The sequence below is a fragment of the Onychomys torridus genome, chromosome 9 (genome assembly GCF_903995425.1).
Source record: "Onychomys torridus chromosome 9, mOncTor1.1, whole genome shotgun sequence".
Classification (NCBI taxonomy): domain Eukaryota; kingdom Metazoa; phylum Chordata; class Mammalia; order Rodentia; family Cricetidae; genus Onychomys; species Onychomys torridus.
The window spans coordinates 44,191,009-44,216,592 of NC_050451.1; the positions used below are offsets into that span (position 1 = coordinate 44,191,009).

General features: G+C 47.1%; 3 protein-coding genes across 5 annotated transcripts; 1 reads left to right on the forward strand and 2 right to left on the reverse strand.

Moving 5' to 3' along the window:
• Positions 1-260: 260 nt before the first annotated feature.
• On the forward strand, positions 261-3,684 carry Tssk4 (testis specific serine kinase 4). Its single transcript, XM_036199441.1, has 4 exons — positions 261-1,563; positions 1,868-2,082; positions 2,562-2,955; positions 3,417-3,684. The coding sequence occupies exons 1-4, from the start codon at positions 1,339-1,341 to the stop codon at positions 3,597-3,599; spliced, it is 1,017 nt and encodes a 338-aa protein (XP_036055334.1). The 5' UTR covers positions 261-1,338; the 3' UTR covers positions 3,600-3,684.
• Positions 3,685-9,957: 6,273 nt separating this feature from the next.
• LOC118590670 (magnesium-dependent phosphatase 1) lies at positions 9,958-11,390 on the reverse strand. 3 transcript variants are annotated; one of them, XM_036198457.1, is made up of 6 exons: positions 11,243-11,384; positions 11,072-11,132; positions 10,892-11,002; positions 10,504-10,611; positions 10,320-10,405; positions 10,019-10,173 (listed from the first exon to the last, which is right to left on the reverse strand). In XM_036198457.1, the coding sequence occupies exons 1-6, from the start codon at positions 11,277-11,279 to the stop codon at positions 10,082-10,084; spliced, it is 495 nt and encodes a 164-aa protein (XP_036054350.1). In that variant the 5' UTR covers positions 11,280-11,384; the 3' UTR covers positions 10,019-10,081. The 3 variants fall into 3 exon arrangements, with proteins under 3 accessions (XP_036054351.1, XP_036054350.1, XP_036054352.1); XM_036198459.1 differs by having other exon boundaries at positions 10,081-10,173; positions 10,333-10,405; positions 11,243-11,388; XM_036198458.1 differs by lacking the exon at positions 10,320-10,405 and having other exon boundaries at positions 9,958-10,173; positions 11,243-11,390.
• A 1,737-nt stretch (positions 11,391-13,127) lies between these two features.
• Nedd8 (NEDD8 ubiquitin like modifier) lies at positions 13,128-25,565 on the reverse strand. The gene is made up of 4 exons (XM_036198460.1): positions 25,237-25,565; positions 14,368-14,415; positions 14,139-14,221; positions 13,128-13,477 (listed from the first exon to the last, which is right to left on the reverse strand). Exons 1-4 carry the CDS (start codon positions 25,252-25,254, stop codon positions 13,381-13,383), a joined length of 246 nt encoding a protein of 81 aa, XP_036054353.1. The 5' UTR covers positions 25,255-25,565; the 3' UTR covers positions 13,128-13,380.
• Between the last annotated feature and the right edge of the window lie 19 nt (positions 25,566-25,584).

Here is a 25,584-nt window from a genome sequence, read left to right on the forward strand (position 1 = left end):
TGGCACCTGGCTTTTTTGCAGATCCTGGGAATGAACTACAGTTCTTCATGTTTGCAGAACAAACAATCTTAATTCCTTAGCCATCTCTCTAGACCAGTCAAGTGCATTAAGAATGAGACATCTGGCTGGAGAGATGGCTCAGAGGTTAAGAGCACTGACTGCTCTTCCAGAGGTCCTGAGTTCAATTCCCAGCAACACATGGTGGCTCACAACCGTCTGTAATGAGATCTGGTGCCCTCTTCTGGCCTGCAGGGATACATGCAAACAGAACACTGTATACAAAATAAATAAATAAAAGAATGAGACATTAAGGCTGAAAAGACAGGACGTAGGTGCCATGATGTTTGATGTCTACATTCAGGACAACACGGAAGTCTAAGTGAAGGAAACAGTTGAGTTTTGGAGGTGAGTTTGAGGTGCAAAGAGAAGACGTGTTCCTGTGACATTTAGTGAGCAAACAGACACTACCTTGAAACTCCAGTAAGTATCTGGGATGGAACTGACCCAAGGAGCCATCAGCATAAATGTGATAACTGAAGCCTTGGGGGGGTTGTGAGATCCATAAGAAAGGATGTGAAGTCTGAGGAAATCAGGCTTGTGACGGAATTTTGGGGATGTGATTAAAGGATAAATAGATGGGGCGGGTATGGGGGAATGTGGATCAATGGTAGAGTGCTGGCCTAGCATACAAAAGGCCCTGGGTTTGATCAGCAGTGAACACAAACAAAACTGAGAAATGATGATGCTCCCGTGGAAGAATGGCTGGAAGGATGGGAAGAAAACAAGAATATTCCAGATCATATAAAGCATGACTGCAGTTCAAGATTGAACTCTTAGACTATGCTTCAATACCTTGCAGTCCTGTATACATGCGTTTCTCACGCTGGACTGCAAAATCTACTGGCCTTGTTCATTAGTTTACCCTAGCACATTCTGCATGTTATTTAGCACATAGTAGCTAGTAAAATCAAGGGGCCATAGGGGATGCTCACCAGATTGTGTAAAGTGCCTTTTCTAATGAGTAAGTTCTAAACTGCACTTCATCTCAAGCTTTGTGGCCAATGGTGAATAAAAGGGGTATGGAACTTGGGACCTTGGAAGTTCTGTAACTAGGACATGGAAGTAACAACAGCTAGCCAAGACAAAAAGAATGTTCCTTTCTTTCCCCTTCCAAGTTCTTAGTGAAGGGCTGAGCCCGGGATCCCAGACTTGTGTGACTAGGTAAATATTAGGAGACTAACTTCACGTCGGTACCCTCCCTTCAGTGGCCTCAAGGTGGCTTCTCGGGAGACAGAGGCTTCTAAGTACCAAAGCCCTCCACTGCGCAAGCCTAACATCATGGGGAAGGGAGACACTTCGGAAACAGCAGCAGTTACCCCAGCCTATCGCTCTGTCATGGAGGAGTATGGTTATGAGGTGGGCAAGGTCATCGGCCACGGCTCCTATGGAACAGTTTATGAGGCTTACTATACAAAGCAGAAAGTCATGGTGGCTGTCAAGATCATCTCAAAGAAGAAGGCCTCCGATGACTATCTTAACAAATTCCTACCGCGTGAGATACAGGTCAGAAAGGGAGGTATCTTAGGGGTAAACTATAGAAAGGGCTGGATCCAGAAACCTCCAAACCAGAACTGAAAGGCTTCAGTAGGAAAACCTTGTAATATATATATATACACATACACATACCCTCCTTCCTATGTACCAACATCCAGCCCACTATCCATCCCCCTAAGTTAAAATGCAAAATGGAATTTACCCAGACACCAGCTGGTTCTATTGCAAAGTTGTAAGTAGCAATGGGAGAGTAGAGAGGCGGCCAGCACAGCCAGCGTTTGCCAGGTTTGACGGTTCCCTCTTTTGGGGTCAGGTAATGAAAGTCTTACGGCACAAGTACCTCATCAACTTCTACCAGGCCATTGAGACCACATCCCGAGTATACATCATTCTGGAGCTGGCTCAGGGCGGTGATGTCCTTGAATGGATCCAACGATATGGGGCCTGCTCTGAGACCCTTGCTGGCAAGTGGTTCTCCCAGATGGCCTTGGGCATCGCCTACCTGCACAGCAAGGGCATCGTGCACCGGTGAGGAGAGTCACCGGACCGGGCTTTGGGCACTCAAGGGGGTTTTATGCATATTGCCCATTTTCTGCCCCTTTCTCTTGACTTCTCTCAATATCTAAGTCCATTTGTTCACCAATCTATAATCATCTGGTCAAGGACACTTGCATCCAATGTGTGAGAGTACTTTATACCCAATGGTGAACTAGTGGCCTCAGGTACCATCCTCTCCCTTTTGGGCTCTGTTCACAACTCCATGGCTTTGGGTCCTCTTTTCTTTTTTTTGAGATGGGGTTTCTCTATGTAGCCTTGGCTGTCCTGGATCTCACTCGAATTCGGAGATCTGCCTGCCTCTGCTTCCCAAGTGCTGGGATTAAAGGCATGCACGACCCAGCCCCTCTTTAATTCTCATAGACTCCTCCCTCCCTCTTAGCCTGTCTTCAGCTCTAGTCTCTGACCCCTTTCCTTTCAGCTCCCGGTCTAATACTAAGCCCTCTCCCCAGCCTGACCCCCAGCCTTTCTGCTGCTGGTAGGGACTTAAAGTTGGAGAATCTGTTGCTGGACAAGCGGGAGAATGTGAAGATATCGGACTTTGGCTTCGCCAAGATGGTGCCTTCTAGCCAGCCTGTGCGTAGTAGCCCTTCTTACCGCCAAATGAGCTGCCTTTCCCACCTCAGCCAGACCTACTGTGGCAGCTTTGCTTATGCCTGCCCGGAGATCTTGCTAGGCCTGCCCTACAGCCCTTTCCTGTCTGACACCTGGAGCATGGGCGTCATCCTCTACACTCTAGTGGTTGCACGTCTGCCCTTTGATGACACCAATCTCAAGAAGCTGCTGAGAGAGACCCAGAAGGAGGTCACTGTCCCAGCTAACCTCAACATCTCCCAGGAGTGCAAGGTGCTGGCTCCCCCAGGAGGGCTGAGGCCTTAGGGATGACCCATGGGGAAGGGGAAGTAAATACAGAATTTAGGCCTCCCAACTCCCACCCCCCAGCGGGTGTGTGTGTGTGTGTGTGTGTGTGTGTGTGTGTGTGTGTGTGCGCTTTTCTCACGCTGGAGCCATCTCTGGTTCCTACCCAAAATGGCGGGGAGGGCTCAAGAGGGTCTAACCACTGAGTCTCAAACCTTAAATACGCTTGATAGTTGGGCTCCAGTATTGAGCCCTTTAGAGCAGAAGGGATCTCCCAAAGAGCTCTTCTCCTTCCTTGCAGGGTTCCTGCACAAAACCAGGGCCCCATCCCCTTCCACCAGAGTAGTGTGATGGGTTATCCTGCTTCTTTCTCAGGTCCAGCTGGTCACTGCCTGTGTGGTCCAAAGGGGGGGCACGCTCAGCCAAGCCCTCTCTCTCCCCTGCCCTAGAACCTGATCCTCCAGTTGCTACGCCAAGCTACCAAGCGCGCCACTATCCTGGATGTCCTCAAGGACCCCTGGATGCTCAAGTTCCAGCCCGAGCAACCCACGAATGAGATCAAGCTGCTCGAGGCCATGTATCAGTCTGCCAGCACCCCTAACCGGCACCAGTCCTTGGAGATCACAGCTTGAAGATGGCTGAGGTGGGGGGCCAAGGAGAAAAGCCGGAGGTTCTGGGGGGAATCTTTTATATAAAAATAAATCTAATTAGTTTCATCATGTAGGGTCAAAGACATTCTTTCCTCAACAGAGTCTTAGTGGAGAACATACTAAGGGTAGATTTCAGCCCCAGGCCTGGAACCCTTACTCTTTTTCTCTTTTTATTTTTTATTTATTTATTTTTTTTGGGGGGGGAACCCTTCCTCTTGACACATGTAAAAGTTAATGACATTGACTTGGGGAAGCTTTATTATGCCAACTACGTTTGTGGCTCTTACTTCACATTTTTGTTCTCTAATGTTCTAGCAGCAGATGGGACAAGGAGGGAAAAGCCTGGCTTGTTCTGTTGGACTCTGGCTCGGCCCACTTACATGTTCAAAGCGATAGCATTGTTCTTTCTGTTTTGTGTCTGCTCCCAACTTGGGGAAAAGTTTTCACTGGAAAGAGGAGCTAGCCAAGGAGCAGGACCGCCTGTTTCTCGATGCTCATGCTGCCTGGGGCCACGATACACAGAAACATTAGGGCTTACTTAGTGTCTTGGTGCGCTTTCCTCCGGTAACACTTTATCCACTCCTGAAAGAATGCCGGGGACCCAGGGCTCCTAATTACTGAAGTAACAGAGTTCAAGCCCAGCCTCAGGAACTGCAGAAGAAATTGAAGCTACCTCGTTAGAGGCATGACTGAGCCAAAGCAATGAGAAAGACTCACATTGGCTCCTCATATCTGATTTCCTCTTCTGGCCTCCCCTTCCTTCCTCCTCCAAGTATCCTAGAACTCCCTCTGTAGCTCAGACTAGCCTTAAGCTCATGATTGTCCTGCCTTAGCCTCCAGAGCACTGGGTTCAGGCATGTCCCACCATGTCTGGTTATCAACATGTTTCTAAGCTAATTTCCCTCCTCCCACCTTGTTTGTTTGTTTGGAGACACGGTATACCTGTGCAGCCCTGGCTGCTCTGAACTCAGAGATCTGCCTGCCATTGTCTCCTTGAGTGCTGAGGTTAAAAGCATGTGCCACCACACCTGGTATTGATGGCAATTTCTTTCTTTCTTTCCCCCGCCCCACCCCCGACAGTGTTTCCCTGTGTAGCTTTGGAGCCTGTCCTGGACCTCGCTCAGTAGACCAGGCTGGCCTCGAACTCACAGAGATCTGCCTGCCTCTGCCTCCCGAGTGCTGGGATTACAGTCCTGCGCCGCCACCACCACCTGGCCAATGGCAATCTCTTAACCTCAGGCACTAGGCAACTCTATGACAAATGAAACTGAAAGGTAGCAGAACACAGTTGGAGATGTCGGAAATGGCCATTCATTTCCTCAGCTCCCTTTCTTCACTCATTACTTGTCACTGCTGAAAACAAGGCTCTGAGAAGCAGCAGGAAGAACCTCAGGTACAGACAAGTCCTGCAAACACTAGGGATCCATCTACCCAGTTTTACTGCAGACAAAAATCAGGCTTCCCCTACCAAAAAGGAAGCCCAGGGGCTCCTTCTGCAGCGAGATCTTTCTTCAAAGTTCAGCCAAAGAGGGGAGAACAATGGGCCCTTCTGTCACACTGCCACCTCAGCAGGAAAACCCCAAGCCACGCTCCGTTGGCGCTCAGTGTTTTGCACCCCAGGATGCAGTAGGAAGACACCCCAAACTCTCAGGAAACTCCACCTGCCAACTGTGCTTCTTAGTCTTTGACCGTTATTAAAGGCCTCCATCCAGCTCCTGCTCTGACACCTACAGCCTGCTGAATTGTCCCTCTCCAGCAAAAACAAGACAAGACAAAAGATGCGCTCCTTGTGCCTGATGGCACTCATTCCCACAGCAGCCCAGTACCCATGGGAAAACCAAACACTAACACTTGCATTTGCACCCCTAAATGAGGATCCACAGCTTGCTGAGGGGAGCACAGGCTGGATTTGGGTTTCAGTCCCCATTTCCTTTCAGTCAGATGCTGTAATGCAGTCAGCCGTCTGGATACCTGAGCTTCTGCCTGGCTCCTCTGTGACTGCACATGTAATACAGAGAGTAATAAGAAGACAGTGACCTTACCTGCTGTCTGCCACCCTCTCATGTCTGTAACAGCGTTCTGGGTACCTGGCCCTGCAGGTAAGGCACACTAGACAATCTGACCAGGGGTTCTTCCTCCTTGTTGCCCGCACTTCACACTCCTGAGTTAATTCCTCTCACCCAGCTCCTCCAGATCTTGCAGCAATTCACCCTGGACACACGATGACAGGACTGGCCAAGACAAAGAAAACAACCAGTCCCCAAAGAGCACGCTTTGGAAATTTCCTCCCAAGGTTGCTCCAACAGTCTCTCTTCTGTTTGCTTCTGAGCAGTCCAGGACTTTTTCCAATATTCTCTGACCTCCTCACCCAGTCACCTCATCCACACCATCTCCACCCACAGGGCAAGAAATGGCATGTGATATGTGCTGGGCCAGCTCCTGTTGTCCTGCGATGTCACCCAGCAGTTCCTCTACCTTGTCAGTGTCATGAAGAACAAGATACACTGCCAAGGAATCAGGTGGCACCCTCCCTCCAGCTCCAACCCCCCCCCCCCCCAGCCCTCTAACCGTCATTGGCTTTCTCATCTCACACAAATGAAGCCTTTCCATCATATGGCCTCACACTGGATTTCATGCTCCTTCCCTAAAGCTTTAAAAAAACGAATGGATTTTCCTCATCTAGAATGCCCTGGCCAGCAAGAGGATCTTTCATGAAGAAGGCAAGGAGGTAGTCTAACCATCAGATAAGTTTGTTTGAGAAGCTTCGGAAATCCGAAGTAAGGGCTGGAGAGAGGACCCAGTGAAAAGGATGTAAGTTCGGTTCCCGGGACCCACATGAGGCAGCTCACAACCTGTTAACTCCAGCTCTAGGGGATCCAATACCAATCCTGTGGTTTCTGTGGACACCCGCACACACACTGCATAAACACACATAGACATGCACATATACACATAAATAAAAAGAAATCTTAAAAGACAAAAAACAAAAACCGAGCTGGAGAGATGGCTCAGAGGTTAAGAGCACTGGCTGTTCTTTCAGAGGACCTGAGTTCAATTCCCAGCACCCATATGGTGGCTCACAGCCATCTGTAATGAGATCTGGTGCCCTCTTCTGGCCTGCAGGGATACATGCAGGCAGAATACTGTATACATAATAAATAAATAAATCTTTAACAAAACAAAACAAACCTCAGAAGACAAAGAGGCAGGCAGAGTCTGTCAGTTTGAGGTTGGACTGGTCTACATAGGAAGTTCCATGACAGCCAGGGCTACACAGTCCCCGTCTTAAGACAAAGACAAAACACACACACACACACACACACACACACACACACACACACAGAGCACTCAAACAAAACAAAAGCAAAAACAAAAAGAAAAGAAAGTCTTACAAAGAACCCATTGGGAGTTTTCCAACACCCACATCTGACAAGTCGAGACCACCTGTCACTCCAGCGCCAGAGGATCTATTAGCCTCTTTTGGTCTATGTGAGCACCTGCACTCATGTGTACATACCCTCCACACCCACACAATGAATATGTATGTAATTTTTTTTTTTTGAGACAGGGTTTCTCCGTGTATTTTTGCACCTTTCCTGGAACTCACTTTGTAGCCCAGGCTGGCCTTGAACTCACAGAGATCCGCCTGCCTCTGCCTCCTGAGTGCTGGGATTAAAGGCGTGCGCTGCCGCCGCCGCCGCCGCCGCCGCCGCCGCCGCTGCCGCCGCCGCCGCCGCCGCCACACACACACACACACACACACACACACACACACACACACACACACCCGGGAGTATGTAATCTTAAAAATAAGTTCAAAGTATTGACGCAAGCCACGCTCCTAGTGTCCGGGTCCCCTTCTGCATTGGTGGTGGCATTCTCCATGACCTCTGGCTGAACTTCCAGGGTGGACAACCTCCCATCAGTTTGTGCCAGTTTCTGTTCTAAACTTTTCTTTCTCCACAGAGCCTGCAGGGTGGCTGATGCAGCCCACACCCTGAACATCAGAGTCAGAAGTACCCACTTCCCCCAGACCCTCCCCAGCCTCCCTTTTTCTTCATTACTTTGCTTATTCTTGGTCTCATGCTTTTTGGCTGTGTATCGCTCCTGTTGAATCTTCTGCTCCAGAAATTCCTGTTTGATCAGAATTTCTGCCTTCTTCAGTTTCAATATTGCTTCTTCAGGAGTTAGACTCCTCTCTTCCCTCAAGAGTCCGATGGAGCAGACCTATATTGTGTGGGGGAAAAGTATTAGCTGCCAATCAGTGAATACACAGTACATGCTAGGCATTACCATGACTGCTCATCTCTAAATGATTCTCTGCAATGAACGTATCAGTATCACTCCACAAATGTGATAACAAGCACAAAGATGTAAACGTTTTTTTTTTTTTTTCAGAGTCATAATTAGTAGGTTGAGTAAATTAAGTAGTAGTCAAAACATTGTGCTGGGTAAGATAGAACATACCTATAATCCCGGTGCTTGGGAGGCTGAAGCAGGAGGATTGCTGCAAGTCTGAGGCCAGCCTGAACTACACATGAGTTCAAGTCAGCCAAGGCTGTATATAGCAAGACCCTGTCTCAAAATGCAAAACAAAGCAAAAAAGGAGCAATCAGACTCCAAAGCCCATGGTCTTTTGCTCTTTTTAAAAAATTTTTTTATTTTCAATTTTCTGTGCATTGGTGTTTTGCCTGCATATATGTCTGTGTAAAGGTGTCAGGTCCCTTGGAACTGGAGTTGTGAGCTGCCATGTGGGTGCTAGGAATTGAACCCTGGTGCCCTGGAAGAACAGCCAGTGCTCTTAACCACTGAGCCATCCAGCCCCTCTTCTGCTCTTGTAAGCTTCATTTCAAGCCACATTTTATGACCATTGTCCCACTTGTTGTCTTAGATGTCAAAGGTCCTGCTGTACATGCTCAAACTAAAGAATGTACAAGGAAGGTTGGGGATTTAGCTCAGTGGTAGAGCGCTTACCTAGCAAGCGCAAGGCCCTGGGTTCGGTCCTCAGCTCATTAAAAAAAAAAAAAAAGAAAAGAAAAGAATGCACAAGGGACTGGGGTGCCAGCAAGAGAATGTGACTTTAATTTCTTCCTCCATCTTCTATAGTTGAACCATAACCTTTGCAACTAAAAACCTCTACCTGCTTAAAATCCTCCCATACGCTCTTCATTGCCGACAAAATAAAAATCCTTCTGGAATATATAAAGTGTTTGATGATCTGTCCCCCCACCTTCGATGCTTTTACATCCTGTCCTTTTTACACCCTCACATCCCACAAATCTCAAAACGGCCAGAAGTTCTGTTTTCACTAAACTGTTGTTCTCCTGCTTCTGGAAGGCTCCTTCCCAGAGTTACCTCAGCGCTGCCCCTGGCAAGCGGTTAGCCTTCTGAACACTGTGTCCAGAGCTTACTTCTCTGCTGTCTCGGGCTTGTCAGGACCGTCTCCATCACCGAGTTGCCACACTATACTGCCAACGACTTTTGCTAGACACACCCACACCACCAAATATGAGTTTAAAGGAGATCGTCTTCTTCACTTCAGACCTCTTAGAAAAGGCTGGAATGGGCTGGAGAGATGGCTCAGAGGTTAAGAGCACTGACTGCTCTTCCAGAGGTCCTGAGTTCAATTCCCAGCACCCACACGGTGGCTCACAACCATCTATAATGAGATCTGGCGCCCTCTTATGTATACATAATAAATAAATAAATCTTTATTTAAAAAAAAGAAAGACTGGAAGCAGTCACCGGGAATCAACTCCTCCAAACCCCGCACAGGGAGCTCACATCCCCACTCAGTCGGGTTCAAGGCAGGCTGGGGCAAGGCGGTTGGCCACGGTGGACCTTCTGGCAGCAAAGAACGCCGAGCTTGGTCAAGCACCGGGTTTTCTGGTCGGCCTGTCTCCTGGTCCTCCTTCCCTCGGGCCAGCACCTCTGCCCGGCTCACCATTCCTTACCACTTCACCTTTCCCGCCTTCCTCGGGGACGAGCTTCAAACTGAGACCGACCTTGGCCAATCAATCCACGCAGGGCACCGCCGTGACGTCATCAGCAGGCGCGACCCGGACCGCGGCGGGACAGAGGCCAGAGCTCGCTCGGTTCCCTCCCCTTCAAGGAGCCGCGTTGCTCTCTACTACCCAAAACGGCGGCCCAACCTTATCCCCAACGAGTGTTAGCTCTATTCCCTGTTCCGTGAAGCAGCGGAAGACGTTGGGGGCGGGGGGACTCGGGTGGGTTCCCACGTGAGGGGACAACCTGATGCAGCGCAATCGTTCACACTCTGGTCCCGACACTCCCGAGCCGCCAAACCCAGGTCACACGTTAGAAAGACGGAAACAGCCCATTCTGTGTAAAAACCCGGCTGTCACACACGGACGCTTTAATAAGTTACACATGCATCTGACAAGGCTTTCTTAATTTCTTTTCCGTTTTACACCTCCGATGAGGCTTATCCACGGCGTCAGACCTCAGGCTCCAGCCTGGGCCTTTGCAAATGTCTCTAATCCTTGAGTTAATGTTTGCAGACTCATTCCATTCTGGATGTGAATGCAGGTAACACCTGCAACAAAAAGAAGTCACATTTACCAGCCTGTCGGGACTCCTCGTTATTACTCTCATCTGCCATACGTTATCCACACTACACTTACTTCCCTACATCCTTCTAAGAACCCTTCCTCCCCGCTTCCACCCCCGGTGACTCAGTACCAAGCTTGCCCACATCTATGATATTCCGCTTCTCATCGTCAAAGAAGACCATCTCAGAGTAAGGAACTCCAGTCTTGTGGCGCAACCTGGGAAAGACCGCAGGGGTAACCCAGCTGGCAAGTTGGTCACCTGACCCTGTCCCTGCTACTCCTCCCACTGGGCCCACGCTTCGCTGTCTGCCTACCTCTCAAAGTGTGCGACTTTGCTTCCGGGATAGATTTCCCGATGAACAAAATGTTTGACAAGGTCAAAGAGCTCCAGTAGTTGGTTGGCCCCTTCTATCTCACCCGTCCTGGAAAATAGAGAGTGGGATGAGTGGCGTTAGGAGAGTGTTAGGGGCGCGGGGACAGTTAGGTATATGGCGCGGAGGGACCGATCTGCTCACTGTTCTTCAACACCAGGGATTTTGAAACAGCTGGCGCTGAGCCCATGTTTAACCACTTAAAAGAACAGAAAGCACAGGGTAGAAAGGCAACGAACTATTTGGACATCTTCACCTCCTAACTTCGGTGCCCAGAGAGTTACATGCAATTTCCTTGTGCGTCAGCACGACTATTTGTCACTTTTCTTACCGTGAAGCAGCCGCGACCGGCACTCCCAGGCTCTGCAATCGTTCCAAGACTTCCGGCACCTCCGGGTACAGTCGGACGTTCTGGCCCCGCCTATCCCGCACAGTCCCGTCGCTGGAGAGGGTGACACACGCTCAGCTCCCGCAAAGTCCCTCCGGACCCCATACCTTCCTGTTGTCTCACCTGCTCTTGTGGAACGGGGGGTCTACGTGCGTATCAACCCAGAAAGGCCAGAGCGTGTAATCTGCGAGAGGAAGGAGGGAGAAGGTTCAACCCGGAGGAGCGAGGACACTCAGCCACCGCCCGGAGTGGAGAAGAGAAGCGCCACACGAAACTCTGCTTGCTGTTCCTCACCCAGATCAAAAACCGCAAGCTTTGGCAGCGGCGTCATGACCCACTCGCAGACCCAAACTCGGCGCCGAGAGCACCCCAACTCTATGGTGGCCAAGCCGGCCGTGGGCGCGCCACAGAGACCCGGCGACGCTCGGGTGTCTAGAGCGTCGCCGCCGACAGCGCAAGAGCGCCTTCGGAGGCTCTGGAGGGAGATTACCTGCGGCGGGTGACCGACCACGCCTCTCTCCGAGGAACGGGCCACAGAACATTTCGTGTCTACACCACCCAACTCACCACTTTGCACTACAGAAGCCACGGAAGCTTTCTATTTTGCACCTTTACCTTAGAATTGAGACCTCATCAGTTTATTACCCTTCGCTTTGTCTTCACGTCAGCATCTTGCTAGTATAAAAACCAGCCTCCAGCAACAGTGAAAGCAGAGACAACAACATAGTAGCATCCGCACCCTGTGATGTGTGCCTTAACGTCAGCTACACACGAGGCCTAGACAGGGAGTTACTTGTACCTAGGAATTGAGATCACCGCGGGGTGGAGGGTGTTTGTAAAACCCGAGACGTTCTCCAAGCTAGCTTGAAGGTCCAGCAGGGCTGCACAGGGGAGAGCATGTCTTCCCTAGGTTTCTACCATCCTCATCAACAGGATGCTATTGCCATCAATACTGTGAAGAAAATGAAGCCTTGGGTTTTGCCTCTAATAAGCTTCTAAAAATAAAACATGGTTTTACATGATACATTTTGCTGTTAATTTGAGACAGCCCTCCTGGAACTCCTGCCTTGACCTCCCAGATACTGGGATTAGAGGTATCACAATGCCAGGCTTTCATGTAACACTTTATATTATTACAGCACATGTTCATTTCAACAGGCAGACATACATGTACCACAGGTATGTGCAATGTGTAAATGTTCCATCATGGCTTCCTTTCTGTTTTTTCAAGACATGGTTTCTCTGTAGCCCTGGCTGTTCTGGAACTAGCTCTGTAGACCACGCTGGCCTTGAACTCAGAATGCACCTGAGTCTGCCTCCAGAGTGCTGAGATTAAAGGAGTGCACCATCACCACCCAGCTTGCTCTAGAATTCTTCTCATGCCTCAGCCTCCCAAGTGCTTACAGGCATCAACCACACCTAGCTACCATGGCTTACATCAAGTTACCAAGAGAGCCACACAACATGGGGTCAGGAGAGTGACGGCCCTTGGCACTCACAAGCTAGTAAGAGCTGACTGCAGAACAATACAGGGCAGGCTTTCCTAGTCTAATGATCCTTCTAAGGGGCGAGGCCCAAACACCATCTGAGCTTGTTTCTCAGGTGGAGCGCAAAGCAGACTAAGCTGGCATTCAGAACTTTGAAGGAATATTTCCTCTGGGTTCAGCATTCCCATCTTTACAAGAGATGACAACACCCCCATCCAGGGTCACTTGGGATAATGGGGTAAAATGTTTTTCAGTTGAAAAGCTATGCTGAAGCCAGTTGATGATGGGGCATGCCTGTAATCCCACCTACTCAGGATCAAAAATTCAAGTTTACACTGGGTGTGATGGAGGCCATCCTGGTCTACATGGTGAGTTCCAGGACAGACAGCTATATAGTGAGACTGTGTCTCAAAAAGATCGAGTTCAAGGACAGCCTGGAATATCTATTAAAAATGATGGCACATGCCTTTAAGGCAGACTGATGGCACATGCCTTTAGTCCTAGCAGTCTGAAGGCGGACAGGTGGATCCATGTGAGTTTGAGGCCAACAAGTTCTAGGCCAGCTGGGGCTACCCAGTTAGGACCCCGACTCTTCTCAAAACAAACCTAAGAATGGCACCCTTCCACAGTCCCACTTCTACTGATTACCACTGTGCCCATTTTTATTTCTGTCATATGTGGCAGAAGAAAGATTCCAGGAGGCAAGGAAATCTTTTATTGACAACCAAGGACACAGCCGTAAGAGAGGGACGCACACAGGACTGCAGACTAAAACCCAATAGCCAGCAATGGCCATTTGGGCCAGGAACACTGCCCCCTGGGGTCCTCACATTCTCCCACCAGTAGACACACAAGATCAGGCATCCAAGGGAGGGGACAGTAGCTCTGGTGTCCCAGAGAGTGAGAAGACATGCTTCATTAGGAGCAACAGGGCAAGGAGGGTCATCATTGCCCAAGAGCACCTCCTCCTCTGAGAGCCAAGACCAGGTGGAGGACGGACCCGCCTAGAATCTTGTAATCAGCAGCTGTCTTCTCATCATTCCTACAGGCAGAAAAAAGCAGGAGAAATATCATTTACGACAGGCATCCCTAACCTGGGCTTTCTGGATCTCTTTGGCAGGCCTGGGAAATTGGATGTGAAAACATTCCTTCTTTATTTTGATTAACTCCTAAGTGTAATCAGTATTTAATTTTGAACATAGACAAAAGAGACCCATGGTGTTAACAATATGGTAACTTACACAATAGAAATTAAATATTTTTAAATTACATTATAACTGTTTGCAGATATCAGACCCATCATAGACCTTACAATAGGTATTAATAAAGAGGGCTGGAAAGATGGCTCAGTAGTTAAACGCTCAAACTACTCTCGCAGAGGACCTGTGCTCAGATTCCAGCACCCACTTCAGGAGGCTCCAGGGGTCTGAAAGCTCTAGGCACCTGCACTCCAATGCAGACGGATAAACACACACAGAACTAAACATACCACACTCTAAAACATGACAAAGAAGCACATACATTACAATTCTAAATTTGTTTTAGTAGCTCGATAACTGTTTCAACGTGAGTTTATAATTCATATATTTTATTCTATGTCTGGAATACTCTATGCCTTCTCTGGTGACAGGCCTGACACACCTCCAGCCTTGCTGCGTCATCTTCACACAGACTGCTATGTCCCACTCTCCTCCCAAACTTACATCTGTTTGCCACTGTAGATGAGCCGCTGCTGTTGTGGGGGGATCCCCTCTTTCTCTTCCACACGCTCCTTGATTCGCTCCACCTTTAGAGGAACAAGAGGCCAGAGGATGCTTAGAATTACAGAAATAGTAAGAACAAAGGCTGGGTAGAAAACACGAGGACAAAAGGACCAAGGTCCTAGGCACATACAGCAACACAAAGGAAGGAGGGAAGACACGCTGAGCATACCTTGTCTGTGGGTTCAATGTCAATCTCAATCTCCTTTCCAGTCAGCGTCTAAAAGACAAAGATTTCATAAATCCCAGAGCTCAAAATCAATAGTAGACTGAATGAGAACAGCCCCCATGGGCTCATGTTTGCCTACTTGGTCCAGAGTTGATGGAACTGTTTGGGAAGGACTAGGAGGGGTGGCCTTGTTGGAAGAGGTGTGTCACTGAGGGTGGACTTTGAAGTTTCAAAAGCTCAAGCCACTCCCAGTTGGCGCTCGAGGTTTGTTTTTTTTTTTGAGCTGAGGATCAAACCCAGGGCCTTGCCCTTGCTAGGCAAGTGCTCTACCATTGAGCTAAATCCCCAACCCCTTAAGTTCTTTTTCTGCCCCATGCTTGTAGATTGAGGTGTGAGCTCTCAGCTTCTGCTCTAGCACCATGTCTGACTATCTGCTGCCATGATGGTCATAGACTCACCTTCTGAAACTATAAGCCCCAGATCAAATGCTATCTTTTATAAGTTGTCTTGATGTGGTAGTTTGAATATAATTGGCCCCCACAAGCTCATAGGGAGTGGCACTATTAGGAGGTGTGGTCTTGTTGGAGGAAGTATGTCACTGTAGAAGCAGGCTTTGAGGTCTCACATATGCTCAAGTCATGCTCAATGTCTTAGCTCACTTCCTGTCGCCTGTGGCTCAAATGTAGCTTCTTCTCCACTCTCAGCTCCTTCTCTAGCACCATGTCTGCCTGTGTGGTGCCATGTCCCACCATGATGATAATGGACTAAGCCTCTGGAACTGTAGGTCATTCAATTAAATGTTTTCTTTACAAGAGCTGTTGTGGGTGCTGGAGAGACGGCTCAGAGGTTAAGAGCATCTACCAGAGGTCCTGAGTTCAATTCTCAGCAACCACATGGTGGCTCACAGCCATCTGTAATGAGATCAGAACTTCTTCGGACATGAAAGCACACATGCAGGCAGAACACTGCATACATAATAAATAAATAAATCTTTAAAAAAAAAGTTGTTGTGGTCATGATGTCTCTTCACAGTGACAGAAAAGACATCTTCTAAGTATACCATCTTATCTTAGTCTCCAGGGTACTCTCTTCTGAGAGGTATGCATTCTCAGCAATAGTACCTGGAAGAACCAGAAGGCCTTCCCCACAGCTGTGGCATCAGGCAGTCTGAATAAGACAAGATTCTGTGAACCTTTTGATCTCCTTAACGCCTCCACAAGTTACCGCCTTCTGATCTTCACCCCACAACCCCAAGTCAGCAAGACTATCAGGAATTTTTGGATGACATGCCAATGAATTTAGACCTAAGTAAAGCAGCCCTGCAAGTCAGAAGGACTTTATTCCAGTACAGAAACCACTTTCAGAGGATGCAAAGAATTCTCAAGGCCAACTACGTTTTTCTTTAAATGCTGGAGTTCAACACTATATTCTTTCCTATGTGTTCTAGGATTCTACCTAAATCCTGCCTCTGTTTTATTTTGACTAGTTAGCCTAGACTGGCCTCAGCCTAACTGCTGCAATTACAGGTGTGTGCCGTTATGGCTCTTTGTATTTGCCCTTAGAGATAGATCCGAAGAGCCTGCAGCAATCCTGACCACAAATACCGTATCTGGCCTAGGATATGAGTAGTTCTATTGTCCTCAATGTTCTCCTGTCAAACTTCAAGGATCTCTGACTTCCCTTGGGCCAGCGAGAGGGCTCAATGAATAGAGGCATTGTTGCCACACCCAATGACCTGAGTTCAACTCGTGGGTTCCACATGGGACGATACAACACCAATTCCTGCAGGCTGTCTTCTGACCTCCACACGTCCACACAAATATACATTCATATATGGAGTACATATTTAAAAATTTTACATTTTTGCAATTTAAATTTTTCCTCTGTATAATGCTTTTATATGTTCCAGCGAGTGTCATTAACACTTTTAACACCAATATGACTTTTTTTTTTTTTAAATTCCAAGACAAGATCTTCCTATGTAGCTTAGGCTGACCTCAAATTCAATAGGTAGCCCAGGCCAGTCTCAAATTTGATATCCTCCTGTCTCTACCTTCTAAGTATTAGAATTTGAGGTGTACTCTATTACCATTGATTTATTTATTTTAGTTTTTAGTCTGTTGACCTTTATTTTTGTTTTATGTGTGGGTGTTTTACCTGCATGTGTGTCTGTGCACCACATGCATTCAGTGCCTGCAGAAGCCAGAAGAGGGCATCAGATCCCCTGGAACTGGCGTTACTGATTGTAAGCTGCCAGGTGGGTGCTAAGACTCAGAACCAAGGTCTTTGGAAAGAGCAATCACTGCTCTTACCTGTTGAACCATCTCTCTGGAACCTTCTACCACTAGACTTTCTAAAAGCCCTTGCTTAGCTGGATACAGTGGCACACACCTATTATCTCAGCATTCCAGGGTACAGAGGCTAATAAATATGGGGTCAGCCTGGGACACATAGTAAGTCCCAATCTCAAAAACACAGAATTAGTGCTGGGGATGTAGCTTTGTTGGTAGAGTGCTTGCCTATGATATCCTGGGCTGTCACATAAACTGTATAAACTGGACACAGCAGTGCACCTGCAATCCCAGCACTTGGGAGGTAGAGACAGGAAGATAAGGGGTTCAAGATCATCCTTGGCTACATATAGGACAAGACTAGCCGGAGATAACTGAGATCTTGTCTTAATAAAACAAAAAAAATTAAATGCAATAATACCTCACATGACAAAATAAGGTTTGTAGTTCTGTGTTTTATTTATCTTAATACTTTTGTTTTATTTATCTTAATACTTCAAACACAAAGACTAGAGAATTTCATTTCTAGGTCATCAACTTAGAAGAAGCTGGCCTTTCCTCCACCTTTAGTCCTAGCAGGAGGTGGAGGCAGATGGATTTCTGAGTTGGAGGCCAGCCTGGTCCACAGAGTGAATTCCAAGAGAGCCAGGGCTACACAGAGAAATGGTATGCACTCCCCACCCCTGGGGGAACAAAACAAAACAAAAAACCCTGAGACGAAGCTACCCCATGAGCCACTAAGACAGCTCAGTAGGTGACAGTGCTCAGCACACAGTGGCCTGACTATTCCCTGGAATCATGTAAAGCTGAAAAAAGATCAAACTCCACAAACTTGTCCTTTCACCTCCACATACGCCCGTGGCATATGCAGCCACACACATCATTCCTCCCCACCTCAAAAATGAACAGTAAAATACAGGGGCTGGAGAGGTGGCTCAGTGGTTCAGAGCACTGACTGCTCTCCCAGAGGACCGTGGTTCAATTCCCAGCACCCACAGGGCAGCTCACAGCTGTCTGTAACTCCAGTTCCAGGGAACCCGACATCAATGACAAAACACCATGCACATAAAATAAAACAAATAAATAAATAAATATAATAAAACCTTTTGGGGAGTCAGTTCTCTCCTTCCACTATGAAGTCCAGGTTTCAGGCTTGGTGACAAGGCCTTTATCCACTGAGCCATCTCACTAGTCCACCATGTGTGCTCATGTAAAGAACACATAATTACTTATCATTTTCTAGATGCTCACATCTGTACACACACAGACAGAAAAAGAAACAATCTCTCACAATAGTGGCTCTAAAAAGGGGGAGACGGGTGGGGAGATGCAGTGGACTTGGGGCTTTATTTATTTTAAGTAAAGCTCCCCATCCCACCCCTTTCCTGTCTGAGAACAGTCCTTGCTATCTGCCCAGGTTGAACTTGAACACTTCTAGACTCAGACGATTCTCTTGCCTTAGCTTCCCGAGTAGCTGAGTCTCCAGGCTCCCCACCACACAGGCTCTTGTTTCTAGACTTCTTTTCCTTTCTCCTCTCTCCCCGATTCCCTCCCAGCATTTAGGGAAGGGCTCTATTGAGATATATCCTGGGGCTTCTTTTTTTGTGGGGGAGGGGGACAGGGTCCTACTACGAGGCCCTGTCTAGCCGCAGACTCCTGCCTCTGTCTTCTGAGTGCTGGCAGAAATTATTTATTTTTATTTTATGTATCTAAGTGCTCTGCTTTTATGTATATACGTGTACCTAGTGCATGTCTGGTGCCTGTGGAGGCCAGAAAAGAGCACTGGATCCCTTGGAACTTGAGTTATAGATGGTTGTAAGCTGCCACATGGGTACTAGGAACCAAACCCAAGTCCTCTGCAAGAGCAGCAAGTGCTCTTAAGCACCAAGCTATCTCTCCAACACTCCCCTCCTTTCTTTAATTTTATGCACATTTGTGTTTTGCCATGGGTGTCGGGTCCCCTGGAGCAGGAGGTCCAGACAGTTGTGAGCTGCCATGTAGGTGCTGGGAATCGAACAGAGCAGTCAAGAGCTCTTAACCGCTGAGCCATCTCTCCAGCCACCTCTAACCCCCCCCCCCCCCAGACTCTAAGTTTCACAGGTTGGTCTTGAACTAACACTGTGCCTGAACTGGGCTCCTTCCTCTTCCTTCAGTCTTCTGAGGACTCAGAGTTACAGACCTGTACTACCAGACTTAGCTTCCCAGCTCAGTTTTAAAATTTAAATTTAAATTAAATATAATTAAACTTTAAACCCCTCGGTCTCACCAGTCACATTTCCTGTACACACTATCTGCTTCTGTTTGGAAACAGCTCAAACATTCTTTTTTTTTTATTTTATTAATTTATTTATTTATCATGTATCCCTGCAGGCCAGGAGAGGGCACCAGATCTCATTACAAGTGGTTGTGAGCCACCATGTGGGCTCTGGGAATTGAACTCAGAACCTCTGGAAGAGCAACCAGTGCTCTTAACCACTGAGCATCTCTCCAGTCCTCAAACATTCTTGCTAATAGATGAAGCAACAGAATTAGAATGACTTCATTTTGTAGCTCCTAGTGAAATCCTAGATATAAATCATCAAGAACACTGTAGCCTCTAGGTCTATCTACCAACTGATAGGAGGTGGAGAACAAAGTGGGGTATATTGAAAGACAGCATGCGAGCCAAAGGAACAAGTGAACAATGGGGTCATTCAGGGAAAGTAAGACATTGTTTAACTTTGTTGCTTTTTGAGACAAGATCTGGACTCTTTATGTACATCAGGCTAGTCTTGAACTCAGGAGAAAAAAAAGGCATGTGCTACCATGCCCACCAGTCATTTAAGCTTTTCTGTCTGTGTGTGTGTGTGTGTGTGTGTGTGTGTGTGTGTGTGTGTGTGTGTGTGTTACTAATAATGTATGCTATGCTTTCTGGGCTTTATTTAAAAAAAAAAAAAAATCAGGGCCGAGCGTCGATGGTGGTGCATGCCTTTAATCCCAGCACTCGGGAGGCAGAGACAGGCGGATCTCCATGAGTTCAAGGCCAGCTTGGGCTACAGAGTGAGTTCTAGGAAAAGCACCAAACACCAGAGCTACACAGAGAAACCCTGTCTCAAAAAAAAAAAAAAAAAAAAAAAAAAACCAAGAAAAGAAAGAAAGAAACAACCAGGGAGGAGATTTTAAGTATAAGAATGTCTGTGTGATAATTTGAGATGATTTGGGTCTATGGGTATATAATACAGGATTTTGCTTTTTGTTATAAGACAGGATATTATGTATTCTAGGCTGTGCTATGTAGCCAGGGATGACTCTGAACCTTTTTTTTTTTTTAAATTTGAGGATAATTTTACTGATGTTTAAAAGAAAAACCCCAGGCAGGTAAGCTGTAAGCTTAACAGCTGCCTAAAGAACTACAGAGAAGGGAGAAACCGTGCTGTCTGTGAGAAGCCAGTGGCATCAGGCCAAGACAACAAAAGACCCAGAAGTCCAGGAAAGCATGCTGAGGCTATGGCCAGACTCTCAAAGAGAGACAGAAAAGAAAAAGAGAAGTCATACTTTTCTGAGTCCTAATGACTCAGGGTTTGCTTTGTAATGTACTGCCAAACTTGAACTTCTGACTTTCCTTGCCTCTCCCTCCCCAAGCGCCAGGATTACAGACAGGCGGTGCCACAGTCATCTTGGTTGGGTTTTCATCTTGGTACAAGTTTTATAGCCAGAACCTGGAAACAACCTAGATGCCTGTCAACTGAAGAATGGATTAAGAAAATGTGGTACATATACACAATGGAGCACTATTCAGCAGAGAAAAACAATGACAGCATGAAATTTGCAGGCAAATGGATGGAACTAGAAAATATCATCCTGAGTGAGGTAACCCAACCCAGAAGGACACACATGGTATGTACTCACTCATTCTAGATATAAAGCAAAGAACAATCAGACTGCAACCCACAGAACCAATAGAGGCTATATACATATCATGGGGGACCCTAGTATGACTGTGGCTCATAATAAGTTTTGGTTTTACTCAATTACTAAGCAAGTCTCAATGAAACATTTCATTATTAAGACAAGAATTTACATTGTATCAAGCTGATAATACAAAGATAAATAAATTAATGTAAAATAATTTAAAAGGTTGTTAATAATAAAAATTATTTTATCATAATTAGATTCACACACATTTTTTTGTTTGTTTGTTTGTTTGTTTTCGAGACAGAGTTTCTCTGTGTAGTTTTGGTTCCTGTCCTGGATCTCGATCTGTACACCAGGCTGGCCTTGAACTCACAGAGATCCGCCTGGCTCTGCCTCCCCAGTGCTGGGATTAAAGATCTGCACCACTGCCGGCCGGCACTCACACACACATTTTGAGACAGAGTCATGACCTGATGTAAGCAGCCATTATAGGCTTTCTATATAGGTGCTGGGAATTTAAGCCCATGCTTGCCAGGCAAGTGCTCTTCCCCACTGAGCTGAGTCCCCAGGCCTAAAAGACAGTCTTGATACAAGATTATCATTCAGTGGTGATGAATGAACCACACAGTATGGGTTGGAGGGGTTTGTTTGTTGTTCACTATGTAATGTTCATCTACTTACTGCAGGTGGGAAGGTAAAACAGCAGACTCCCTAGAGGGCAGTCTGACAGTTCTTTTCAAGTTACATTTAACAACTACAGGACTCGGTAAAATCCCATTCCAAGGTATCAAAAAAAAAAAAAAAAAAAAAAACAAAAAAAAGAAAGAAAGGAAGAAACAAAGAAAAAAAGAAAGAAGAAAACATCTGTCCACAAAAAGATCAACAATGTAGATCATACAGAGACACTCCCCTAACCCCCAACACATGACTGCATTATTGAAGACACTGGCCATCACACCTGGCTTTGGCTTTATACATTTTCCTCAAGCGTACAGTCTTGTACCATGTAGAGCAGTATTTCTCAACCCATGGATCTAGACCCTCTGGGAGTCAAACAGCCCTTTCACAGGGGTTACGTAAGAGCATCAGAAAACAGATTCCTATCAGTGGCAAAATTAGTTATGCAGTAGCAATAAAAGTAATTTTATGGTTGGGGGGGTCATCACTACATGAAGAACTGTATTTTTGTTTTGTTTTGTTTTTCAAGACAGGGTTTCTCTGTGTAGCCTTGGTTGTCTTGGAACTCACTTTGCAGACCAGGCTGGCCTCAAACTCACAGAGATCCATCTGCCTCAGCCTCCTGAGGATTAAAGGTGTGGACCACCACCACCTGGTAAGGAACTGTATCCAAGGATCAACATCAGGAAGGTTGAGAAACGCTGCTTTACAGAAAGCATGATAGAAGGAAAACCTGGAGGCATCACAGAAACCAGATCTGAATGGGAAGAAAAGCAGAGCAGAAATTGACTTCATATAAAAAAAATACAAACCTTTAAAAAAAAAATGTGACTCAAGAATTGTGTTCTAGCCTGGCAGTGGTGGTGCACGCCTTTAGTCCCAGCACTGGGGAGGCAGAACCAGGCGGATCTTTGAGTTTGAAGCCAGCCCGGGCTACAGAGTGAGTTCTAGGACAGCCAGGGCCACACAGAGAAACCCTGTCTTGAAAAACAAGCAAACAGGGCTGGAGAGATGGCTCAGAGGTTAAGAGCACTAGCTGCTCTTCCAGAGGTCCTGAGTTTAATTCCCAGCATCCACATGGTGGCTCACAGCCATCTGTAATGAGATCTGGTGTCCTCTGCTGGCCTACAGTCATATATGCTGCACACATAATAAATAAATAAATCTTAAAAAACAAAACAAAAAACCCCAGCAAACGGAGGACAGAGGGACTGCCATCAGACACTGGCAGGGCTAATAATGAGATGGCTCAATAGTCCAGAGCACTTGTTCAAGGGTCCTGGATTCAGTTCCCAGGACCCAAATGGTGGCTCACAACCACATGTAACTCCAGTTCCAGGGAATCCAGTGTGCTTTTCTGGTCTTTTTGGCACCAGGCACACAGTGGTGAACGAACACACAAGCAGACAAAGCACCATATACACAGACATGATAAAAAGTTATTTTTTTAAAACTAAGCAGACATTGCAGACAAGGAAGACGGTGATACACGCCTATAACTTTAGCCCTTGGAGGTTAAGGCAAGAGGAATGTGAACTGGGGAGCAGCCTGAGTGGGGGCTACCAACACCTTGTCTCAGCCAGCAATTAGGAGGCTAAGACTGGAGGATCTCCACAAGTTTGAGACCAGCCTAAGCTACCCTAGTAATAAAACACACACCACCACCACCATTACAGATCCACTGAACAGGGACTGTCATTTAGCAACACGCTTAGGGGATTCTTAGCATCCATTAAGTCTGAGAAGCATAACTGGAACACGGTATTATTTAAACTGTTAGATCTCAACCCACAGTTAACAAAAACAACCTAAAATGGTTTGCTAACACGAGAGCATATCAAATAGTAAGCTCTATGGGTCATGAGGTAAAATCTCTTAGTATAGGTTAATTTTATTTTATTTTATTTTATTTTTTTTGCCAGAGCTGAGGACTGAACCCAGGGCCTTGTGCTTGCTAGGCAAGCACTCTACCACTGAGCTAAATCCCCAACCCCTATTTAAATTTTAAAAAAGATTTATTTTATTTTTATGTGTATTGATGGTTTGCTTGCATGTATGTAAGCGTAAGATGTACACAGAGTAACTGAGGAGGCCAGAAGAAAGCATGAGATCCCCTGGAACTGGAGCTACAGACAGTCAGCTGCTGTGTGGGGCTGGGAATCAAGGCTGGTCCCGAGGAAGAGCAGTCAGTGGTCTTAATACATATAATGGGGCTGAAGATCCGGCTCAGCAGCTAAGAGCACCTACAGCTCTTGCAGAGGACCTGGATTCCATTCCTGGCAACCACATGGCCGCTCACAATCACCTGTAACTCCAGTTCCAAGGGATCCAACATCCTCTCTGGATTCTTGGGGCACTAAACAGACATAATACACTGACAAACATTCAGGCAAAACATCCATCCCCACCCCCCCAGATAAATCCACATGAACTAGTAACACATGTGTAAAAAAACATGAAACCCACCAGTACACCCTCTTTCATCTAGCAAAGCATAAGCACATATCTTCTCTAACTTTAAACTATTAATCAATGTCTATACTTTGTGGTATTGAGAATCAAATGGTAGGCTTCACAGATGCTGGACAAGCAGTCTAGTACTCAGGTCCGGCCTTCTCTCCCTTCTCTTGTCTTTCCTTCTAGTTTTTTTTGTTTGTTCAAGATGGGGTCTCTAGATGTAGCTCAGACTGGCCTCAAACTCCAGCCTCAGCCTCCTGAGTCCTGGAACTGCAGACACCAACCATCATTAAGAAGTTTGGTTTTTTTAAGACAGGGTTTCTCTGTGTAGCTCTGGCTGTTCTGGAACTCACTCTGTAGACCAGGCTGAAACTCACAGAATCGTGCCTGCCTCTGCCTCCCAAGCGCTGGAATTAAAGGCGTACACCACCAGCACCTGGCTAATAATTTCTATTTTTTAAACTGGTCGCAGAAGGGGGCTATTTGAGAGGAGGAAAGGGGCCAGTTCATGGGAGATAAAAGAAGGTAATGATGCAGGGTAAATATGAGCAGAGCACAATAATACACATACATGGAAAAAAAATCACAATGAGACCTATTATTGTACACTCTAACTAAAAACAACAAAAATAAATAAAAGGGTATTTAAGACTCAAAGACCTATTAATGCATAGATTACCAATCAATTTTTGAAAAAACATTAATCATTGATCTGCTCTCTGGCTTCATTCCTTAAAGAAGTTACTGAAAGGTTAACAGCTAACACATACAGTAACTGAAGACTGACTTCCAGAGTTATTAAAAGATCAAACTAATGTCAGGCTGCACCAACAGTCAGTTTTGTGTCTGTCTAAACGTACAAAGGGGTAAACAGCAGAAAAGTCGATAAGGGTTTAAAACTGATGAACTAAGGGAGTTGAAGGAGACACAGTTCCAAGAACCAATGCACTCTTCAGGCCGGCTTCAGCCAAAGCAGTGAGGCTGGTTCTTAATGTCCAGCTCAGACAAGAAGGTGCCAAGTGGTCACACTCCTAGCGTAGCTGCTGTAAGAGAAGTGAGACACTAACCTTGGCAACCACCAGCAAAGGCTCACAGTCTAGCTACTGAGAGGCCCTCGCTCCCCAGACTAATGCTTCAGCGCTGTGCTTTGGAGGCGGCCTATGTTAGGGCCTGGGAGAGCATGCAACCCAGGCATGAAGAACGAGGGACAAAGCTTTTCTCAAAAATTGTGGAATGAGGAGTCAAGCTGCTGCCAGGCCTTCTCTGACTACACGGGCTCGAATACCGTGAGACCAGGACAAACGCTGCCTCCTTTTGGGTCACAGCATAGACCTGGCAAGGATGTAGGGAAGGCAAACACCCGAGGTCCTCGGGCGGGACCCGCTCAAAGCCTCCCGGGGTCCCCCAGTTCCCATCACGCCTCGCGCGGGGCCCCGAGGGTGTCAGCCCTCCAAGTTCAGGAAAGGCATGATTCTCGTTCCCCGCCTCTCCCCTCAGGCGCAGCGGCCAGCCCAGCGCCACCGGGCCTTGGCAAGCCCGGTAACGCTCCCACCTTCACTTTAATTAGCATCTTCCTCCCAGGTTGGGGCTGCAGGCGGCTAGAGTGCTGCTTCTCCCGCTGTGGTCGCCGCTGCCGCTTCCCAGCACGCCACCGCAAGGGACGCTTCTGCTTCCGGGTCACTCTCCGGATCCACCCTCTCCTCTTTCCACCCGGTTCCCGAAAGGCTCAGGAATGCCCTCGTGTTTCGTGTCGTTGTAGAGTAAAAGGCAAGCCGGCTTAGGAACAGAACAGACGACGTCCTGAGACCCCCCGCGTGCTCAGCGAGCTGGGGTTAGCGGCCAGAGGCAGCCGAACCACCCACGTTTCCCATCATGCCAGGAGGCAGCTCCGACCTTTGCA

What these genes read in the sequence shown, in the direction of transcription:
- LOC118590670 (XM_036198457.1), bottom strand. Translation starts at nt 11,279, where the DNA reads ATGACGCCGCTGCCAAAGCTTGCGGTTTTTGATCTGG. An exon ending in GCTTGCGGTTTTTGATCTGG is followed by an intron (nt 11,133 to 11,242) that starts GTGAGGAACAGC and finishes TTCCTCTCGCAG; the next exon opens with ATTACACGCTCTGGCCTTTC. An exon ending in CCCCCGTTCCACAAGAGCAG is followed by an intron (nt 11,003 to 11,071) that starts GTGAGACAACAG and finishes CACCCTCTCCAG; the next exon opens with CGACGGGACTGTGCGGGATA.
- Tssk4 (XM_036199441.1), top strand. Translation starts at nt 1,339, where the DNA reads ATGGGGAAGGGAGACACTTCGGAAACAGCAGCAGTTACCCCAGCCTAT. An exon ending in TCCTACCGCGTGAGATACAG is followed by an intron (nt 1,564 to 1,867) that starts GTCAGAAAGGGA and finishes TTTTGGGGTCAG; the next exon opens with GTAATGAAAGTCTTACGGCA. An exon ending in ACATCTCCCAGGAGTGCAAG is followed by an intron (nt 2,956 to 3,416) that starts GTGCTGGCTCCC and finishes CCCCTGCCCTAG; the next exon opens with AACCTGATCCTCCAGTTGCT.
- Nedd8 (XM_036198460.1), bottom strand. An exon ending in ACATTGAACCCACAGACAAG is followed by an intron (nt 14,222 to 14,367) that starts GTATGCTCAGCG and finishes GTTCCTCTAAAG; the next exon opens with GTGGAGCGAATCAAGGAGCG. An exon ending in ATCTACAGTGGCAAACAGAT is followed by an intron (nt 13,478 to 14,138) that starts GTAAGTTTGGGA and finishes TTCTGCCTGTAG; the next exon opens with GAATGATGAGAAGACAGCTG.